General features: G+C 38.8%; 1 protein-coding gene across 11 annotated transcripts in view; it reads right to left on the reverse strand.

Moving 5' to 3' along the window:
• Positions 1-22,288, reverse strand: part of VPS13D (vacuolar protein sorting 13 homolog D) — a 191,016-nt gene that overhangs the window by 67,267 nt on the left and 101,461 nt on the right. For 7 of the 11 annotated variants that reach the window (XM_030537965.1, XM_030537970.1, XM_030537966.1 and 4 more), the window contains 4 exons: positions 21,856-21,952; positions 18,305-18,456; positions 10,998-11,132; positions 10,256-10,423 (listed from right to left, as the gene is read on the reverse strand). In XM_030537965.1, coding sequence (XP_030393825.1) covers positions 10,256-10,423; positions 10,998-11,132; positions 18,305-18,456; positions 21,856-21,952 — 552 coding nt within the window. The remainder of the gene's footprint in view (positions 1-10,255; positions 10,424-10,997; positions 11,133-18,304; positions 18,457-21,855; positions 21,953-22,288) is intronic. The other 4 variants (XM_030537973.1, XM_030537971.1, XM_030537969.1 and 1 more) reach the window with 1 other exon arrangement.

Below are 22,288 nucleotides of genomic sequence, written 5' to 3' on the forward strand. Positions count from 1 at the left end.
GGTCTGCTTCTACAGCCTTTCCCCACCCAGTTGGGGGAGCAAGAGATTGAAAACTAAACCAGGTTTCCTGAATATTCTGTATCTCTCTCTCTAGATTCGTATACTGCATTCATCACCATTGTCTCTGACCACCCTTCACTAGCGCATAAAGCAACCTGACTATACATCTTGTTTGTCTGCACAGTACTACATCACCAATTCTGATTAATAATTTGGCCAGACAGTTGGTCTATAATTTTACATTTGTCCTTACAGCAAGTGGAATATCTCCTATCATTGTCCTCAGTTCCAATTTCTGTTGATTTCTGATGCAGCAAAAGCAAATGTGCTGTCACATCCCTTTATGCTAAAATGCAAACTCAACTGACAAGAGGCAGCCACGGTCAGCAGGATCTACTCTTTAATCCAGTTTAACAGATGTCATAAATCATGTTTATATGGAAAATCTTCAAAAACTCAATCACTGAAACTAAGAGGAGATTACTACTTAAAGGCAGAAAATTATTACAGCACAGAAGGCCACACTGGCTCCCTTGTAGGCACACAGTTAAGAAGACAGAAGGCTTCTTGCATATAAGCCTGTACCAACATAATGTTAAAATTCTGGAAATGAAAAAACCCACTCAAGGTAATGAACATTGAAACCTGTACTTCCATATTCAGCTCACTATCTAAAAGGACACCTAACAATTTGCCTGGCCAAAACTCAAACTCAAACTCAATCAATCAGGTGTCTGTAGCCTTTTCTGATTTTGCCTAGTTCGAACCTAAACCTGCTGTCACATCCACTCATCAGTCTTGGTCAGACAGCAGAGTGGTGCCAAGATGAAAGTACCACAACCTAGACACAACAATATAATGAACCAATGACAATGAAGATCATACCACATCATCAGTGGTCTAGTTGGCTTCACATATACACAAAAGAAGAATGGTGACAAAAGTTACCTCTTCTAAACTTCGTGTGTGAAGATGCTTGATGATGAGCAATTTCCCAGCACTACTGAATAAAATTTACCATAGGATGACTCATTTCAGCTATTTACAATTCCATTCTGTCAAAATGATCCTGGAGTTGCTCAGACAAAACATTTCCAATGATGGACGTGCATTACTTGTCTTAGCTTCTGAACAGAAGTATCTTAAATGAGAATGGCTGACTGTATAAGTCAAGGGATGCAAAAATTTAACTTGTTGTTTATTTTACAGACAGCTACCCACACCTTGGTAGTAATTTGCTTAGCTTATGGCCACCATCTTCTTTCTGGAGTACATGACTCCTTACATCGCTCCAGCCTGACTCAAATGGAACTGACAAACTCATCTTCCTCTGCCAATACTTGTCCACCTTACACCCTTTTGGCAGCCTCCATTACTCCCAATCACTTTCCAATTCAAATTCATATCCCCTTGTCATAGCCCTGCCACTGCCTACATCTCATCTCTTGTTTCCTGTCAGTCTCCTATTAGGATCGTGTGCTCTGCCAATTCTACTGCCCTTGTTGTCTTTGCTTCCCCTTCCCACAAATGTCCGCATGTCCTCCAAATTCCTGGAATATCCTTCCATACCTGTATTATAATGCAGCCTCCTTAACCTGGCTTCAAAATCCCACCTCTTTCCACACCTCTAACAATGACTCACACTCCTACAGCAACATTCAAGTTTTAGAAGTTGGAACTAACATTATGCATACCATACTAGAAACACACTATCCTTATTTGAATTAACCTCCTTCCATCTGCCTTGCATGGTGTCAATTTTCTTTGCATGCTATTGTATCGTATCTAACACAGCTAGTAAGAGCCTCAAGACAGTATTTATTCTCTCTAAAAAGATCCATGCAAACCTCTGGTGCTCTAAAACTTAACACACAATTATGATGAGCTCTGAAACAATGGGCTGAGCCTCTGGCTCAACGAAGGTATCTTGTGCAGTATGAACATATCCCAATGAATGTTTCCAGACATCTGCCCTAAAAGAATGATTTAAAGCATCAGATAAACAACAAAGGAAGTCCTAATATATACATGTTTTTTCCATGTCTTGCCTTTGTTGGCTGTGCAGCCAGTGTTCTTCTGAAATACCATCAAACAAGATTCATGGAGTGGCACAAGACTAACAAAACTGTCAACCAACTAGCAGTATTGCTCAACCACAATGGGGATGAGGAACATCAAGGATCAGAGAAGTTAGTTTCTTCCATGGTCGAAAACTACAAGGCAAAACAATGGATATATATAGATATCTAAAATAAAAGAGGATCCTCTCTTCAACAATGCAGACTCACTATACTAGTGAAGTAGGAATGTCAGAAAGAATTTGAAAACTAAAGAAAACAGTTCACTGAAAATAAAATACTTATTCATGCACTGAAATGCCATATTAAAGTTTTTTTAAAATGTTTATTTAAATCAGTAATACTCAGATCTCCGTGGTTCAGGAGCCAAATTAGCGATCAACATTACCCAAAAGAGCCATAGCAGTGTGAATTCACTGTTTCATTTACATATTTCTATATATATAGCAAGGGCATCCTGATTGGTTAATAATTAATCACAGTGTTTTAATATCATGTGCTGCAAAGAGCTGCAGAACACATTAAAGAGCCACTTGCAGCTCTGGAGCTTCAGTCTAAGGATCACTGATTTAAACCCTACCAAGACCTATTTGACAAATCTAAAAATGTTGCATTGACAATTCAGTAAGAAAAGCAAATCCGGTAAAAATGTAGAGATAACAACTCTCTTGCGCAGAACAATGGATGGGTGATGCGTCATAAGGGATCAACGATATATGACAGAACCCGTCCTTATGTTATGTTAATGTGTTTTTTAAAATATGCATCTCCCAGCTGTGCTCTGTGCTGAAAACCAAATATTATTTAAAAAGTGACATCCTGATTGGTTATAGATTCTTTAAGTAGCAAAGTTCAGGAAGTAAATTGCCTTTTTATATACACATTTAAAGGAAGAAAGCTATTAGCAAATAGTTCATAAGTAATCACTGTCAACTGTTCACACAATGAAATGTTCTACAGCTTTAATCTGCTTCATAGACATTGCATAAATGATAGGTCAAATGCCACTAATCAATTTTGTTTATATTTAGTTTGCACAGGAAGCAACTAAAAGTCTGTCAGTTTATAAACTGCTTTGTCACACCTCTGGTATCTCCCTGATTTTATATGAAAGAGATTCTCCTTTACCTGGATTTTGTTTCTCTCTTTTACTCCAGTGTTGGGAAACTGAGGCCTGGTCCACACTACAGCGTTAAATTGATTTAAACAGCGTTAAATCAATTTAACCCTGTACCCGTCCACACTACAAGGCACTTTAAATCGATTTTAAGGGCTCTTAAAATCGATTTATGTACTCCTCCCCAACGAGAGGAGTAACCCTCAAATCGATATTACTATATTGATTTAGGGTTAGTGTGGACGGAAATCGAAGTTATTGGTCTCATTCTTTTACTGAGCTACCCAGAGTGTACCGCTCCGGAAATCGATGGTAGCCTAGGACCATGGACGCACACCACCGAATTAATGTGCCCTAGTGTGGACGTGTAAAATCGATTTTATAAAACCAGTTTTATAAAACCGGTTTTAATAATTTCAATTTTATGCTGTAGTGTAGACGTGGCCTAAGAGCTAATGCAAAAAGTACACTTACAAAAAGCCAGCCACCAGCTGGCAACTGCTTAAGGAAGCAAAATAAAACCTCCTTCAGAAAACATCTAACTTTACTAGAAAAATCTGAGCTCTCTTTTACAATGAGGTTTATCCTTTTATGTCGCTTATATTTATAGCTTTCAGAATCTTTATTATCCCTTTGCAAAAACTTACGATTTTCTTCTTTTGATTTAAATATTTTTAGTATTATATTGACAGATAGTTACAAAATAAGAGACTTCTTTCTACTACAAAAGGAATCATGTCAACGGACCTAGTTATCATTTGAAGTAAAGCTAAGATCTTAACCTCATGCCATAAGCAGACTAAAGCCTGGGACATGACCAGGTCTTTAGGCAGATTACAGGTCACATTAAAACATTGTCTGCTCTACAGATTTGTAATCGGTTAAAGAGCAGTCCTGTTATAATTGGGACTTGTCATGGTTGTATTTGTAATGCAGACAGTCCCGGACAGGCCCTTTTCCGGTTTGGCTGAATGTAAGGCACACTAGACTCAGGACTCAAGCCTTTCACCTTGTCATAAACAGATAAGTAAGAGTTAATAGGACAGGAGTACTTCATGCCTCTTTTGACTGTAAAGGGTTAACAAAATCAGTGAGCCTGGCTGTCACCTGACCAGAGGACCAATTAGGGGACAGGATACTTTCAATCTTGAGGGAGGGAAGTTTTGTGTGTGTGCTGTTAGTGTTTGGTTGTTGTTCACTCTGGGGGCTCAGAGAGACTGGACGTGCAACCAGGTTTCTCTCCAATCTCTCTGATACAGGCTCTTATAAGTTCAAAATAGTGAGTACTAGGTAGATAAGGCGAGTTAGGCTTATGGTTGTTTTCTTTATTTGTAAATGTGTATTTGGCTGGAATGAGTTCAAATTTGTATTTTGCTGAAAGGATTTTTATTTGTACTTGTATACTTAGGCTGGGAGGGTATTCCGAGTGTCTACAGCTGAAAGACCCTGTAATATATTCCATCTTAAATTTACAAAGATAATTTTTACTGTTTTTCCCTCTTTAATTAAAAGCTTTTCTTGTTTAAGAACCTGATTGTTTTTTTATTCTGGTGAGACTCCAGGGGACTGGGTCTGGATCCACCAGGAATTGGTGGGGAGAAAGGAGGGAAGGGGGAGAGAAAGGTTATTTTCTCTCTGTGTTAGGATTACTTTCTCTCTCAGGGAGAGTCTGGGAGTGGGAGAGAGAAGGAGGGAGGGAAGGTGGATTTTCCTCTGTTTTGAGATTCAAGGTGTTTGAATCACAGTGATCTTCCAGGGTAACCCAGGGAGGGGAAGCCTGGGAGAGGCAATGGTGAGGGAAAGGGTTTACTTTCCTTGTGTTAAGATCCAGAGGGACTGGGTCTTGGGGGTCCTCGGGCAAGGTTTTGGGGGGACCAGAGTGTACCAGGCACTGGAATTCCTGGTTAGTGGCAGCACTACGAGTACTGAGCTGGTAATTGAGCTTAGAGGAATTCATGCTGGTGCCCCGTCTTTTGGACCCTAAGGTTCAGAATGGGGAATTATACCGTGACACACCTCCTTATTTAACTGATGTAAAAATGGCTGTAATGGATTCATACTAGTTCCTGTCTGTTCATGTCCGCAAGTAATTTGCTACAATTGGCATTCATGGTTCAAGAGTGACCTAGAATCTGAAAACCAGGGAAATTGCAAGTGAGGACTAAGGTGTGTTGGCAAAGCTATCTAGTGGAATTTTCAAGGTCAGAAAGCTTTATAATATATTGTTTTGTTTCCAGTGTTGCTTTTATTTTTTAAAACACATTTTTCCATCAAATATTTATATGCAGAAATGGAGTGTGGCTTTTCCATCACATACCAATGATTTAAGATACATTACACAGAAGCCAGGCATGTAAATGGATGAATGGCAGCCCGGGTAGATGTACTGGCACTAGCTGTACTGTAGCTAGCTTGCCATAAAGAAAAGTAAGGAGAGTGGCACGGACTTCAGCATTGGTTGCACAAGCAAGAAGGTATATAGGGTGATCAGGGCTTGTGCTGCTCACATCTACATGAGCTGCTATTCACACCAGTGGCTGTAATGGATTCCTATAGGGATTGCAAATCTTAGACAAATCACGTAGAGTATCTGAAAAGTTGATTCTCATATAAAACAGCACAAAGCAATTATATAGTATATTAAACTTTTAAATCATTTTGTACCAGGAGTTGCATTATCTTGGCACAATATCTATTTACTAGTACTGGGTACAATGAAACAAAGACTTCAAGTCAGAAGAGAGCACAGAGTCAATACAGGGCTTTAATTTATTTTGGTATTTAGCTCAGCATCTAACACGCATTTCTGACTGAGAAGTCTCTGAAAGAGCAATAATTTTAGGTTTTAGTGGTATCATGCCTAAGGTGGAAAACAAAAAAGAAAAAAGTTTGCATGCCAAGAATTTGAGCCATTTCTGTACATATGGCCAGTGTAGGAGCCTCCACGCAGAAGGGAATCAAATTCCCTCAGGTGCCTATATTTAGGATCAAAGCACTTTTAAAAATACAAAACTTGTAACCTCCAAGGGATAAAAACTACAAAACTGTCTGAAATGAACTTTATTTAACCTAAGGTTTTGTGCCAACTAAAATACACTGAAGGTCTCCCACTTGAAAGAAGGCATGTACCCACTGCATGCTCTGAGATGCATGGAGAAGTCATTACAGGAATAATCAATAGCACTGTAAAATAGAAAAGCCATAAAATGACAAAAACAGATACAACTTACAAACAACTTACTTTTCAGTTCATGCAGGCACTTTGTGTATATTTCTTTTAAAGTGATGATTAAAGTTTAGCCTGACATGGTTGTATGAACAGAACAGATCTCGTCTTATTTGCAGCCTCCAACTCACCTTAAAATCTAATATAAATTTTATTAAAGGATCTTAGACACCAGGAAACTGAAAAACAAATAAGATTTGTGAAAAATTTTCCAGTCTGTGGCTGGTAATTACTAGATATGGAGAACAGTTCATCAAGTTTTGGCAACATTGCCAGCTTCACAGAATTGGTTGCATTGATGAAAAGGGACAATTTCTGGCACCGCTGAATCAGGTGAAACCCTTTGTAGCAAGAGCAGACACTAATTAATCATACTGTCTCTACAGACAGCACTGGTGGAGCAACATGAACATGATCTATTGGCCAGGTCATGTTTTCTGTTGCAGTTATGGTCAGATTTGAGTTTTTTCTTCTTATACTTAAAAATTAAAATGGTACCTATGTGACACACAGTTTTTTTTTAATATGTATATCTATATATAAAAGAGAAAGCAGGTTTTAATTAATTTTATTCACCGCCGCAGTTATTTCAAATATAAACTTGTGAAATGCCATATCAGTTTTGAGTTATATTGGCATTGCAGGGTTAAACCTAGTTGTCCAAAAACAGTACAATTAGTTGGGAAGGAGCCTTCACCTCAATTACAAGTGTCTTGCTCACCCCTATCCCATAAGCAGGGGGATTACCACTCTGCTGAGAGAAGTCCTTTTTGGGAAGGAGACTGTTGATTGCTCAACTTGCATTCAGTTCAATGGGAGTTTGGCATCTAACTGCCCTGTGTCTTTGAAAATCTACCCAACAGAAACCTTAGTTACAAATGACTCTGAAGTTCAAAGAATGACCTTGCCCTTGTGGAAAATGCAGTAAGGCTTGTGCCTTTAAAGGCAGAGATTTAAAGGCAGAGATTTATGAGACTCTTACTGCAGATGTGATTGCAACCAGGAAACAAATCTGTATGGAAAGGAAATACAAAAGAAATAGATATCAATGGTTGGAACAGATGGATCATGAGAGCACGCAGCACTGTACACACAGAACATGGGGATAAGTGTTTGTTTGGACAAATGTACAGCTCTAAGGAAGCTCCATATCATTAAGTGATCTACCACCACCACCACCGTCACAAATACAGGGATATCCTGTATTAGTCCTATATTTGTGACATTAGTAGCGCTGAGACAGATGATAGGATGGGAGATCTCAGCTGCAGGTTTAGATTGCCTGTAAGAAACCTAAAGGAGATGGAACACTGCGTATACTGGTGCTGATACTCCCATCTTGACACCAGTATGAGATCTGGCTCGTACTTTTGCATAGGACCAAATGGTGGAAAGCTTGCTGGGAGCAAGTGGGGTATTTATGACTTTTGAGAAGCATCATGCGATCTTGGTTAAGACTTGCTGCTGCTCAAAAGATAAGGTGTTTAAAACTCCAATAACTTGGGTTAGGATACAGCCGCGAACTTTGAAAATTCTGTTTACTGGGAAGATCTATTGAAGAGCTTTGTGGCAGATCTGCTAAGTATGAAAACCCTGGTCTTGGCTTATCTGGGGTTAGGAGAATGCCCAATATTACTACCTTTTGACCTTCTGAATTGCTCTTCCTATTAGTGGGAGAAAGGGAAAAGTGTTTAAAAGTAGATTTGGCCATGTTTGGGTCACAGCCGCCGCTCCTATTGACCTCTTGTCTGTTTCCCTAGTGAAGCGCAGCCTTCTTTTAAAATTCCTACTGGATGGGAACATCTGCACCTGCGGATAACAGATTCCTGGATAGCAGCTGCAATATTTCTTGGTTCAGAGCCCTGCTGATCGCTCTCCTTACATCTTTTCTGCCACTCTAAGTTATCATCATCCTATCACAGACGGACCATGTTTGGGATTTTCCCAAGGAAAAAAACAATTCTGAGAGTATAGTCCCCTCAGAAAGATGCTCTGTACATATGTGCTCCATGAAGCTGGGCTGTGGCAGTAACTACAGCCTCTCCAGCAGGGGCTGTCAATCTGTTTTTTGGTCAAGTCCAAATTCCTTGCTCAAGGTATAGTCAAGGTCCAGACTCCAGAGGAAATAATAGAAATAATAATCATGATAATAAGTAAATACAAATATTTCAGGGTCTGTTCAAAAGCGGATGGCAGTTCCAGGTTTGGCCTGCAGTCTGCCTATTGACTACACTTGCTCTCCAGTGTAAACCGATTGCCTAACTTCCGCATGCCTCCAATGAAGAAAGCAAGCTTCCAGAACTAGAGGACAAGGTGCAAGGCCCAATCTACCAGAGATTACCAATATGAGAATACTTTCTTTCCCACAAACAGAAGTGTATCACTTGTCCAATCTCTCTCTCTCGCCTATACCTCCCCAACCCAAAAACAATCTGTTCCAGAAATCTTAAACCTTGAACAAATAACTGCTCTTCACCGTGGGATAACCCTTTTACAACTGGGTTTGTTCATCTGTAGATGCCTTAACTGCATCCACCCACAAGGACAAAAGAGCAACATTATGGAACTCCCAAAAGCACTGATATTCAGATTGTTAAAACCATTATGTATATTACTTTCTCTATCATCCAAATTCCCATGTAACTATGATGCACTTTCAATTCTATTTCAGACTCTCTTGTTTCCAAGTTGATAGAACACATCTTTAGGATCCATCATGATCTAGGATGGAAATACGTTTTCATAATAATATAGTAAGTTCTTAAATAGAGCTCCCCTTCTCCATCAAAAAGTCCTCATGTGAGGAAGGTATTATTCCAACTTTACATATAAAGAACCTGAGCAAGAGAGGTTAAGAAATTTGCCCAATACCACAAACTGAGTCAGTGCCAAAACCAAGATGTGTTTGTACAGTGCCTAGTACAATGGGCTATTGGTTTATGATTGGGGTTCTTAGGAGCTACCGCAATACAAATAATAAATAAAATAATTGAAGGGGTTCCTGTGCTCAAACCAGGCCTTTTTCTCAGGTACAAAATAATTAATAAGATTTTAGAAACAGTTAGTACTAGTGCACTAGAGCCTCCAATCAACTTAACTTCACTTTCCTCAGAAGGACAAAAGCGTTTTCACCATAGCATAGAATTATTTATTAGCTGAGTTCAAATCAAACACTCTTGTTTTGTAGGTGTATCAAAAAGGCACAAAGCTGGAAAGCTGTACACAGATAGTATCAAAGACTTTTTTTGAATAAATGACATTTTCAAAACAAGGAAAACAACTTTAAAACCTAGTAAAATAAAACTTGCTACTATGTGGCATAGAAAAGGTAGCATTCAGGGCAGCGCTGGCAAATCCTTCAACTCCAGGATCACAATAATCTTTACATTCACATCATATTAACTGATTAAATTCCAAGTGAAGTTTCCTGAACATCCAAAAGCCCAAGAATTTCAGCAGGTTTCAATAACAGAGTTAATATACAGTCTGTTAGTGTACACAGGAAGACTCATGTTTTAACCATGATGGAGAACTACTTCTTTACTAACTGGGGCCCTGAACCTGCAAACACTTATGCAAATGAGTAACTCTAAGCACTTGAGTAATTCCATTGCCTACAGTTAACTATGTGCATAAGTGTTTGCTAGGCCTGCACCCCAAACACAGTTTTTATTCCGCAACAAGACCTATGGAAATTAAAATTCAAGGACAATCTGTTTATAATTATATCTTAGTTATTAACTAATGAGTTCTAGTGTACCTATAAATATGCAACTTGTCTTTTTAGTGGGTTAACTTGTACGTTATCTACAGATTATTTCATGTAACAATTACCTTTGCAGCAGAGTTTGATACTCCATGTGTGACATTTCTTATAAGGCCACCAACATTTCCATATTTTATTAGCCCTGTGACACCTTCTGAAACATCATTGAGGAGACCCATAGGGTTGCCAAGGAAATCCACTGAGCCCAAAATCCTTGCTGCCTGACTAAGCAGCTCCTATGAAACACAGTTAAATGAAAAACATCATCTACACATCAGATTTCATGGTCTGCAAGGTTAATAGTATTTTAATAAACTACAACATGTTAAATTTGACTCCTGGAAAGAACAAAAAGATGCGAAAGTCAAAACATTATCGTAAGAGACATGGTCAACAACATTTGTACTTTGTATAATGTTCTGATTGGTAAAACTATCTAATATGATATCTGCCTACCAGTCTGTCTCTGTTGATCAATTTAAAAATGGGAACACAGTTTAACTATTTAGCTCTGGAGAAACTAATTCCCCTCAGAGTAAAAAGTATATCAGAACATTAAAGATGGAGGAGCCCGAGGTTAATGATTTCAGCAGAGCTACATTGATAGGGGCCAGATACTCCACTGGAGTCTAACATTCAGTATGATTAAAGACTATTTATATAAACACATAAAATGATTAAGCGTAACATATTTACTCATTAAAACAGGGAAAGGAATTTAATATTTTATAATATTTGATAAAGAGCTACCAAAACAGACAAGTTTTAGACTTTTAGTGGATGTCACAATATGATTTATCTGACACTCACCTCTTGAAAATGCTTAAGGATGTCATTAATGATAAACTCCTTTGTCTCATATGGGTGGACCCTAGTGAATGGATCCAGGTTAATCACTGCATCTTCAAATCGGATTAGAGGAAATCCCAGTGTGCTTTTCAGTGCCTAATTAAATAAAAACTGGAATTACGACTTTTACGTTAATCTGTACTTCTCCATGATATCTGAATTAACTGATTTCTAAGAAGGCAACAAACAAAATTTATCTAGCAACTATAACAACTTTTTCCCGATACAGTATATTCGCATTTATCCCAAACCCTATTATCTGAACCTCCGCATTATCCGAATCCCTTCATTGCTGGGGAACCAAGAAGGTACTTGGATAATGAGAAGGTTTGGATAACAAAGCAGAGATCCTCAAACACAGCTGTGAGAAAGGATGACGACAAGTCCCCTAAGGGGGAGGCCACCCTGCTACTGAATGGCTCGTGCAGCAGTGCAGGGAGCCCTCTGCAGCCCTGCTGTCAAAGGAGTCAGCGAGCTAGTGGGGCATGACAGGGGAGCTGCAGAGGGCTGGTGACAGCAGATCTCTGCAGGAACAAGGTGCAGGGAAGGCTGCAATCCCGGCAGGGCAGAGTAGAGTACTGGCCATGAGTCCCTGTTCTGCCCCGCTAGGACTGCAGCCTCACTCCAGCAACTTGCATTTGCAGGGATCGGGTGTCTGTGACCCTAGGGACAGTGCAAAGAGCCCTCTGCAGCCCCGGAGTGAACAGGGCAGAGCACAGACTTCCTCCTCTTTGCAGTCCAGGCCAGGGAAGGATGAGCCCCCCGGTGCACGGGTGGGGACTTGGGGAGGCACCCTGCTGTTGAATGACTCCTGCGCTCTCAGCTATCAAAATTCCTGATTATTCAAATAAAATCTGAATCCCCAACCTTATTTGGATAATTGGGAGCATACATTAATCATTTTGTAATTATGGCAATAATTTTGGACATCGCCAATATACTGATAATTGATAAATTGTTTGAATCCTATTTGTCCACTGGCTAGAAAGCAATTAAGTACACCTCCTGATATAACAAATCTTCCAAAAACTTGACAGGATTTTAGTTTTAAAAGAACACATTTTATAAACTTATTTCTAAGATCCTGTACTTAATTTTGTATCCGTTACTTAATTATTCTGATACTTGTTCAAATACACAAAATTAAACAGAACCCGAAGTTTGGGAATTTTCCCTCCATACATATTGGATGGCACATTAGGAGGTTTTCCACTCTTCTGGATGTGTTTGGATGAAGTGATATTTTACCTACACAAACAATGTCCTGGAGGCCACAGGCATTAATGTACCTCAGTCTCATCTCTCATCATTATCTGTGTTCAGTGTGATTCACTTACAACTGCCTTTAAATTAACATTGTGAAGGAAATGAGGTGGGTGAGGTAATCTCTTTTATTGGCCCAACTTCTGTTGGAGGAAGAGACAAGCTTTCGAGCTTCAAAGCTCTTCTTCAGGTCCAGAAAAGGAAGAGTGTCATAGTTAAATACAAGGCGGGGCAGATTGTTAAGTGTAAGGCATAACACATGTTGCAAGAAACCACTTAAAATCAAGTAGGCAATTATCACCTTTACAGTCATATGATAAAGGAGGCTTAGATGATTAAAAATTGTTGTAATGAGCCATAAAATCAGCGTCTCTGTTGAGACCATGATTTCTAGCGTCTAGCAGAGTTATTAACTGAAGTTCCCAAGCTCCTCTTTTGAAGGTGGTTAGCCGGTTCCCTTGAGGAAGAGGACTCATAGGTCAGATATGGGACAATTGCTTTGTGGAAAGTGTTTGCCCATAGGTGACAGGGTGTTTTTTGTCTCTTATCTTTCTGTGTGAGTTCATTCAACAATAGAGTGAGTGTCTGGTTTTACCCAGACAACTATTATTGGGACACTGCAAACAACATTGTGAAGGAAGGGAATTATGCCAGCAATGAATACAGGCCACATCTGGGTTTTGTTTGGTATGTATGTTAAAAGGATATTTAAGGTAAACACGCTGTATCTAAGGCTACAGCTACACTAGAGACCTTACCGCGACACAGCTGTACCGTTGCGCCGCTGTAAGATCTCTCATGGAGTTGCTCTATGCTGATGGGAAAAGCGCTCTCACTGACACAGTGTGCACACTACTGCTTATGCTGGTGAAATGTAGTGTTTTTTCACACCCAAGTGGCATACATTTTGCACACATAAGTGATAGTGCAAACATGGCCTAAGCTCATATTTAAAAAATAAAATATAGTCTAATGGTCTATCCATTCACAGGTTGGTTGGGAAGCTGAGGAGCCCTCAGACTAACTAAAAAAAACAAACAAAAAAAAACTTGCAGCAAATAAAAACATCTAATTTGTAGTTCTAGCATTACAAAATTATGCCTAAAACCAATTACAAATCTAATAAAACATTTTAGTCAGAATTTGCCTTTGCCTTCGTCGAGTAGTTTTAATACATTTTTGATCCTACAACAGCCTGCCTCATACAGCTCATCTTCCGTAAACTAATTTTCAGAGCTTGTTTTAAGGATACAACAAAAGCAAGGATGTTTGTGTTTTCCCATCTGCAACCAAAGTGACGGATGTGGGAGCAGTAGAAGAAAGCAAGTTTTTATTTTTTAACTAGGATGAAGATAGAAGAGGTCTAAGTGGAAGGAGCTTTATGGGGGAAATCTGAGCACTGGGAGGAAGATGACTGAAGAAACGAACACCCTAGGTGATGCTTGCACATACACAAAAATTACTTTAGGGCAGCACTGCTCATCTTCATCTTAGATAAGGTCAGCAATAAAGTAAGTTTGAAATGGACAATTCTCTTTATGAAGTGTATCTATTGGATCATTCACTAAGACTAGCACAAAGAAGATACAGACTTCGGAATCTTCAGCTGTGGCTATTTGACACTATGAAAATATATTGGAAAAGTGATATACCTGAAATATTTTTCTCACCTTCGAACTAACACCAAATTTCTGTTTGATTCATAGCACTGATTCTGAAACTTACTCTTAGATGAAGTCAAGCTTTAGCAGAACCTTTCCTACCTGTGAACAGAAACCATCTTTGGCAGAACTTTTTCTATTCATGAACTGCAACTTTAGATGATTTATGACTGAAATGAGCAATTGCATCCGTGATGTTACTGCTATCAGTGTCACTACATGTTATATCTAGAAAAGAGTGGGGATCCATGAAGCCAGTGTCACTTGTCTCCAAAAGTGAAGGTTGCCCAAGAGACAAGCATGTTATGGTCTCCTGTCTTATATTATTTAATATAAGCATAATAATTTTGGACAAGAGAATTCAGGAAAAGAAATGAAAAGAGAAAAAATGAAATGGCGATAACATTGAGATTGAAAAACCTTAGTTGTATATTTGAAAACAGTATTTTCGATCTTTTGGAGGTGGGCATTTTTTAAATTAAAATATATTTTAATATCACAGAACTGAGGTATGGCATCAGATACAACAGAAAATGAGATGAAAAGCATCTGAGGAACTGTTTACCTTTTATTTCCTTTTAACAAGAAATTGTAGAAAGGGAATGAAGATTAAAATTAACTTTTATTTCAGTTCCTAGGTGGCATTAGCTGTTGAAGCATTTACTAACTTCAAAATTCACACCAAATACCTAATTCATTGAGACTCTAAGGTATCAAGAAATCTTTGGCATTTGTGTTATATCTTTCTACATTAATCATTGTTACACCCATGTTAAAATGTAAAGTTAAATTAGGTAAAGTGAGTTATTCTGCCATCTGCAGGCCACTAAATTATGTTACACAGCTGGCATAGGTGTTGGGGGCAGGATAAACTAGGAACTATTCATGTAGCAACTGAATAACTAAACAAATGCAATAGTGTACAAACCTGTCACTTATTTGCACAAGTCGCAAGCAGTTTCCTGCCCATGATCGTTAGATGTTCCATAAAGCAGGTCTGTTGATACAGGTAACTAATAAAAATAATAATCCGTCTGCACTGACTTTGATAAAAATTAGTGCCCAAGGCTTAAAAACATTTTAGGAGGTAGGGAAAATATCTATCAATAGTATAAAAAATAACTTAGATATAAAACTGTACAGTAAATTCTCTCATTTTCTCCCAAACTATTCTGTACCCAACAGGACTGGAACTCCCTTCTCTGAAAATTTCAAACATGTTACATAGCCACTGATTGTTTTTATAAGAAAAAAGTTTATATGCCCAGTTTTCTCTTGAGACAATGCTGGCAGCTGCTGGGACGTATCTTTTTTCCACCGTTAACAATACCTGTTTCTTTCTTTAAAAGAAAAAAAAAAAAAAAAGGCAAGAGAGACTGTAGTAGGGCCAAAAACATTCCAGCAAAAGTATTAAAGATCTGTGAAAATACCTTTAGTGTTCTTGCTAATGCTAAATGCCGTCATTGTTTGATAAGTGCATGTCTCTAAAACAACTTGTCTTACAAAACTGCCTGGCCTGCCACGCAGTCCTACACACACTACCACTTCCCTCCTCTTCCTCACCCTCAAGAAGATCTGGATGAAGAGCATTCTCTTGTGCCAATACAAAAAACAAAACAAAAACATCTTACACATTTTACATCCCGTATTAAACCACAAAGAGTGCCGATAACCTCTTCTTGACTTGCCCTTGTTCACGGAACCACTGTTAAAAACAGCCTGTGTGTGGGGATGAATCTCATTTTATTTCCCATGACTGAGTTTTCCACAAGATTCCATAGTAACACCTCACATGCCACAAAAGAAACATTTTTAAAATGTGTCGTTTTTTGCAGCGTTTGTATTAGTGGGGAGAAAACAGTAAATGATCTAAACAGGTTTTCCCATCTTTTATTTTTATTATTTAATTTTACTTTGTGTCCATTTAAATTCATTTGTTATTGATATTATTTTCAAAGCACTATTAATTTATTTTCTGCACACTGTTGGCCTTTCTACCAGAAATGGTGTCAGGTTTTTTTGGTTTAATCAGATGGTATGAACTCCCTTCCCCTTGCTTTAATTTTATGACGACGTACACAAAAAGGGTTAACGGTGGAAAGGTTAGCCTTCCCTATCATTTCAGGTGGCCAGTAAAGCTGGTTAGGGAATGACACTTCTGTTTCATGACAATTTTCAAGGTTTGGAAATTTGTTTTCATTGTGCACCGGTTTTTGCAAAACAAACTGTGATAAAATGTCTGTTTTCAGAGCAAAGAGTTGGGTTTTCAATCTCTCTCTCTCTCTCTCGTCCATCCTGAACCTGTGAAATCTTTCCATCAACATCTTTTTGTTTTCCCTACATGTTTTGGGTGACAAAATGGCAGTTTTTGACACACACGGCAAAAAGTGTATGACCACCACCAGCAACCAGTTCTCTAACATCTCTCTGAATTCTCATATTACAGTCCCTCTCCTGTGGTCCTCCTCTTCTTATCCACGTGCTGCTCTCTACAGTTGAGGAGCTTGCCTTGTTCGTTCTATAATTCCCATTCCCTCCAGACACAGATTATTCCTTTCTTGCCATCTCTTTAGAGTATGACATTAGCTTGACATTCTCTATAAATCATTAAGAGGCCATTCTGAATTAAAGACGCCTTCAGTTAGTTAGGTGCTATGTTACCACATTTAACTTTGATTCTATAATTAAAGACAATGGGGTCCCTCCCATCTGTGTAACAGAGCTGAATTCAGCTCTGAGAATCGAGCAGCTCACAGACACAGTTGAGCTCCTGCAGGTTTACTTGCCCTTCTGCTGGAAATTTTCTGCCTTCTGTGCTAGCAAGAGTTATACAAGTCTCTTGAAGTAGACACTGCAAAATGTGTAGCAGGAAAAAGGCACAACTGGCAACAGCATTTTTTTTTCCAGTTCAAGATACCTCCAGAGCAATATGAGCCAGGTGACCTTGTGGCCTGCCTCATACTGGGGCTGCTACCTGACTCTGAATTAAAGAAGCTCACAGATCTAATCACTGCAGTAAGCAAAAGATGAGCTACAAGAAACTATTTCAGAGCTTCGTACAACTCTCAGTTTTAGGTACAGACATTTTACATAGATGGTAAAATGGATGCACTAATAGCTACACACAAAGATCCTCTGCTCATTTAATGATTTTCCTCAGGCCTTTAAAGAATTTAAGGGCAGACTGTATGGCAAGAACTTCAGAGTGGTTTGAGATCCCAGACTGTGAGATTACTATGTAAGTGATTCCTAAAACTGTGACACTACAACTTCTCTGGAATTCAATTAGCTGGATTTGGTAAGTTCTTTGCTAATGAAGAACTGCATGAAAAGAAATTCTGAGCAATATTAGTCACTTGTTCTCCTTTAAACCTGCAGAAAGTGTGTGGGGGAAAAGCCTGAAAGAGGAGAAGAGATCTGAAATCCCATTTACTGGTGAATTCCTATTCCTATTGGTGAACTGGCATTTCCTAGTGATGTTCCAAAAACGTATTAAAGCATCATGACTCATACAGATGTTAAACTAGTTTGTACTAAAATCTTTGTGTGTCGGACTGCATATAACTTGCATTGGTTGTACACCTTATCTCTAGAAGAATCCAATGGTTTTATGGACCAGCATGTCATAGGCATCCAGGAAAGAGAGGAAACTGCTTCAAAATCCTCTGAGATGTAATTGTGCTATTTATTGCAATTGAATGTACCTTTATAAATCAACTTCTGTGAAATAAAGGCACTAGCTTTAAATTCCAGTGTATGCTGGTCTTTCTTGTGTTGGTGTTCAATCTAAGGCTAGGATTTATCCATTTTTAGTTACCCTGTATTATTGCTTTTTAGTTTTTGAATGTGTGTGTGTGTGAGTGTGTGAAAGAATTTCATGGATAACACACGCTCCTGTTAATAATATTAGTATTACAAAGCATTTCACTAAGCAGACGTTATTCATGCAACCCCAGTTGCATCCAGTTGCTACGACTTGATCCCTAAGTACATATGTCTTGTTTTACCTACTGATGAGAACAATGCATTTAAATTTGTGCAATATGTATTTTTCTATTGATAATATAGTGAAGGCACGCCTATGCTCCTTACTATAACCAGTGAGCTTTAAACCTCCAGGCTTTAGGCTGTTGCATCAAGAAGTTAATATGCGGTATTGGAACAATGAGCCTCTGAGTCTACTGCTCTAAGAAAGCTTGTACAAGATGTTGCAATTTAGGAAGAGGCTGCATAAGCAGAAACAGAGAGCAGCAAGTTAAAATGTACACATCTTTTTCTCCCAAAGTAAATCTATCTAGTTAGAAAGATAGTAGATCTAATGAGGTGTTGTGTGCACTGACTTACCTTGAGGTCTAGAGGCAGTTTGTTGGAAGTGAAGACACTCAACTTGATCTGTGGAACGTTGATTTTAAGATTTTCAAAGTAGTATCGCTTCTGAGCCCCATTTTGATCAACGGTCTTTTCGTGGAGGTTTTCATCATACTTTTCAACCTCTGCTATCAAAGCATAACATAGGAATAAAAATCAGGTAAATATGAAAGTACGCAAAGCTATGAATGTGTATTTTATAAATAGTTATGAGCTTCCTTCGCTGAAGATTATAAAGGGATTCCGCTTGTAATGTATGAATCAAGACTTTCCCAGGCTTGTTGGCATTTCAACCTAGAGTGTTCATTTGGACGCATCTCTACTCAATACATCTGCCTCTGATGTGAGAGAAACCTCATAGTTTAGTGCTTTCACCTCAAACCTTGACTCCTTACTTGTAGCTAGTTAATACAAATGATGGCACCCAGACACCTAACTTGTGACCTTATACCTTAGTCTTGAATCAGCAGTTTGCTTTCACTTCTGGTTTGTGTGTACTGAGGCAGACAGACAAAGTAGTACACAAATATCTTATAACTACACAACCTTCCCCAGTTTTGAGAGAGAGTCTCTTAAAGGAGCTACATTTAGGAAAGTAAATATGAAGTTTGGCAGTCAAATAAATCCGTTCTCTTTTTGCTTCCTTCAGACTTTCTTATATATCGAAATAATGTATTAAGTACTTGACATTGATAATGACTTTAGGCTTCTTGCCCCAACTAAAATGGAAATTGATAAAATCTCTATGAAAAGAATTAAAACCTGTTACAAATAGCACCTTGTCCGGTTCTGTCAAAAGAATAGCTATTACCAGAGTATCGTGAGGGGACAAAGAAATAGTTTGCTATTTAAAAAGCCCCTTATGTGAAAATACTGGGGAACAGACAGTGGTAGCTACAGGCTGATATAATCAGTCCTAAGGATGGGGGGGGGGGGGAGCGGAACCCTGACGACAGCCCCCGACTCCCTCCCTGGGCTATCTGCACAGCAGTCTCTCTCTCTCTCTCTCACACACACACACACACACACACACACACACACCCTTGCCTCTGTGTTCAACAGCACAAGCTTTCCACATTAATGGTTCACATTCTGTCCCAGAGCAGATCAGCCCAGCACGCAAAGACTGTCAGAAACAATGCTTTGACAGGGGAGGGGCATGTGTCTTCAGGGCAGCCGAGTTCAAAACAATGAGCAGAGCAGTCACTTGAGGCATTATGGGACAGCTCCGGAGGCCAATTACAGCACAGAAAGCAATCCAGTGTCTACACCAGCAATAAAGTCCTGGAGCCTCTGCACAAATAGCCTTACGACTCTTGTCGAGGTGGGGTTTTTTTTGCAGCTCTGCAACTGAGGAGTTTCTGTGCTCAAAGTGGCTTGGCAGTGTGTACACATCTGCAGCTTAAGCATAAAAAGCTGCTTTACTGCGCAGAAACTTGCCAGTGTAGATAAGCCCTCAGGCAGAGATGTGTTAAATGGATCATGTGGGAAAATGAAAATAAATCAAAACCCCGGAGAATATATGCCAACTGATTCAAATGATTAGCAAAGTCAGTGAGACTCATTGAGCTTCCACAAATATTACACATCTTGTTTAAAGCATTATACAAGAAAAAGATTCCCAAAATAACAAAGGAAGACTACTAGAACTAAGGAAGACAAATTATTAGTCTGCCAACCAACAAAAATAATTTAAGTATCTCCAGCAAGAAATAGGTTTCTTTTCCAAAGTTGTGAATCTCGCTCCTGATCTCAGTTACACTGATTGTCTAAATGAGGAATTCTGGGACAGATTGTTGTGAAATTTTGTTACTTTGGAAAGAGAATCTCCTTCTTGCTCTGGAAGAAATTTCTACAGCACGTTGACAAATGCAATATGTAAATACCAAGCAGGCTGAAAAATGAAGTGTTCCCCTTTATGGATTCCTTACAATGAAACAAGATGACCTCAAAGATTTTTATTTTTACCAACAGAAATAGTACTTCACATCTGAAGTAAAAGGTTCTCTTTTCCCTCTTATTTCTGAAGAGCACAAACAAGTTGTTTGGAGGACCTCAACTGTGGTATAAAATGAGGCAGTAACCTTAGCTTCAATCCTCTTTCTCCCACCCTCAAACTGAAGGGGGAAAGGATACAATTTCCTTCTTCGCCTCCCTCACTTCAGTTTGGGGAAGACAAGAGGTGAGAAACAGTTCAGGTTACCGCCTCATGTGACTATTAAACCTCTAAAGATCTTGTTGGGGCCTCCAGAAAAGCGAACAATTTCCAGCATTTCAAATACAAATGATCCAAGCTGCTTCTTTCTTTCTAGAGCTGATGAGGCCATCTTTATAAATCATAACGCATTTCTAATTGTTTTGTCATATACATTTAAGCACTTACTAAGTTTAGCCATATTTTGTCTGCACCGTTGATGACATGTGAGAATCTTTTAAGCAAGGTCTAGTTTGTACACACAGTGTGATCTCTTTACAGCAAAGAACCAATGAGAAACAAGGAAACAAGAGAGCAAAAGCAATACAGTAAACTGAGAGGAAGGATAGTCCGGTTGTTAGGGTACGAGCTTGAGAGCTGGCAGACCAAGTTTTAATTCACTGCTCTACCTGAGGCTTCCAGTGTGACACACGGCAAATTCACTCAGCCTTTTTGTGCCTCAGTTCCCCATCTTTAAACAGGGGATAATAGCATTGCCCTACCTCACAGGTAGAACTACATTCAAGATTGTGAAGCACTTAGCTACTAGAATGGGCTTGTCTACACTTGGAAATTTACAGAAATAGCTATTCTGGAAAAGTTGTTTTGATATGTTTGTATAAGAGTATCCACACAGGGATTTATGCCAAATTAATTATTTCAGAATAATTATACCAAAGTAATTATTCCAGAACTGCTATTTCAGCAAATTTCCAAATGTTGATAAGCCTCCAAATAGATAGATGCCTCTCTAATCCTTTTATGAGATTAAAACATTCCAAGGTCTGTTTTGCTTCAACTAAGAGCAAGAAACCTTTTTATTACTCTTGAAGCCAAGGGTATGGATGTCACAAGTTAAGAGGTCAGGGACAGCCAAAAAGCCTTCTGAATTAACCAAGAGGAAGTGTCCCAGAAACAAATGAATAGAGATCCAATCTCTAGCCTTGAGTTTGTTTAATAAACAAAATTGCTGAACAAAGTGGTTGGCTAAACAACAACATTTCTTTCATCCTAGTTCAGCTGAATCCAGACACAGGAACTGAAGAGGAATATTAAACTTCTTCCCATAGGGACTCAGCTCAACTGTGCACTGGACAATAAAATGTTCTATGAGTCATTCCCCAAATCTTGGAATGAACACTGTACAGTATGTAAGCTGCTATTGACAGATCTTAGCTTTCCAGCTTTTTACAATGGAAGTTTCCAGGCTGTCAAAGGCTTTCAAGTTAACAGTGGAAATTACCAGGCATTTTGAACTAATTTTGTATGCAGACAACAGGGATACAATGAAATCTGCATACTGTGGAACTGACCTTGTAACTTTATACTGTACCTGATTCTGACTGATCGTAGCCAAAGAAACTCAATAGTTTCAGGAGTAGTTTCTCCTCAATTTGGACTGTGAACCTCCGAGCTGTGACCATGAGATGCTAAAGAGACAAATATATCTCAACTGACATTGTGAACAACAGAACTATTCTCCATCTACCCTCATTAACAATGAAAATCTATTGTAACTTGACACAGTTCTTTTATTCATAGGGTTTCATAATAAGATTCCTACTGTCAAAATATCTTGGGCCCTTTTCCCCCCCCCACAGTTAAAAGAAATCTGCAGCGAATTGTATTTGGTTAGTTCTTGTAACTATCTGTGCTTAATTACTAAATGTTAAAATTGCAAAGTTATTACCATCCAAGGGACTCTGACATTGCAATCAGCTATTTTTGAAATATATCAAAATTAATACAGGCTTACTTTGAAGGTT

The sequence above is a fragment of the Gopherus evgoodei genome, chromosome 18, assembly GCF_007399415.2.
Source record: "Gopherus evgoodei ecotype Sinaloan lineage chromosome 18, rGopEvg1_v1.p, whole genome shotgun sequence".
NCBI classification, from domain to species: Eukaryota; Metazoa; Chordata; order Testudines; family Testudinidae; genus Gopherus; species Gopherus evgoodei.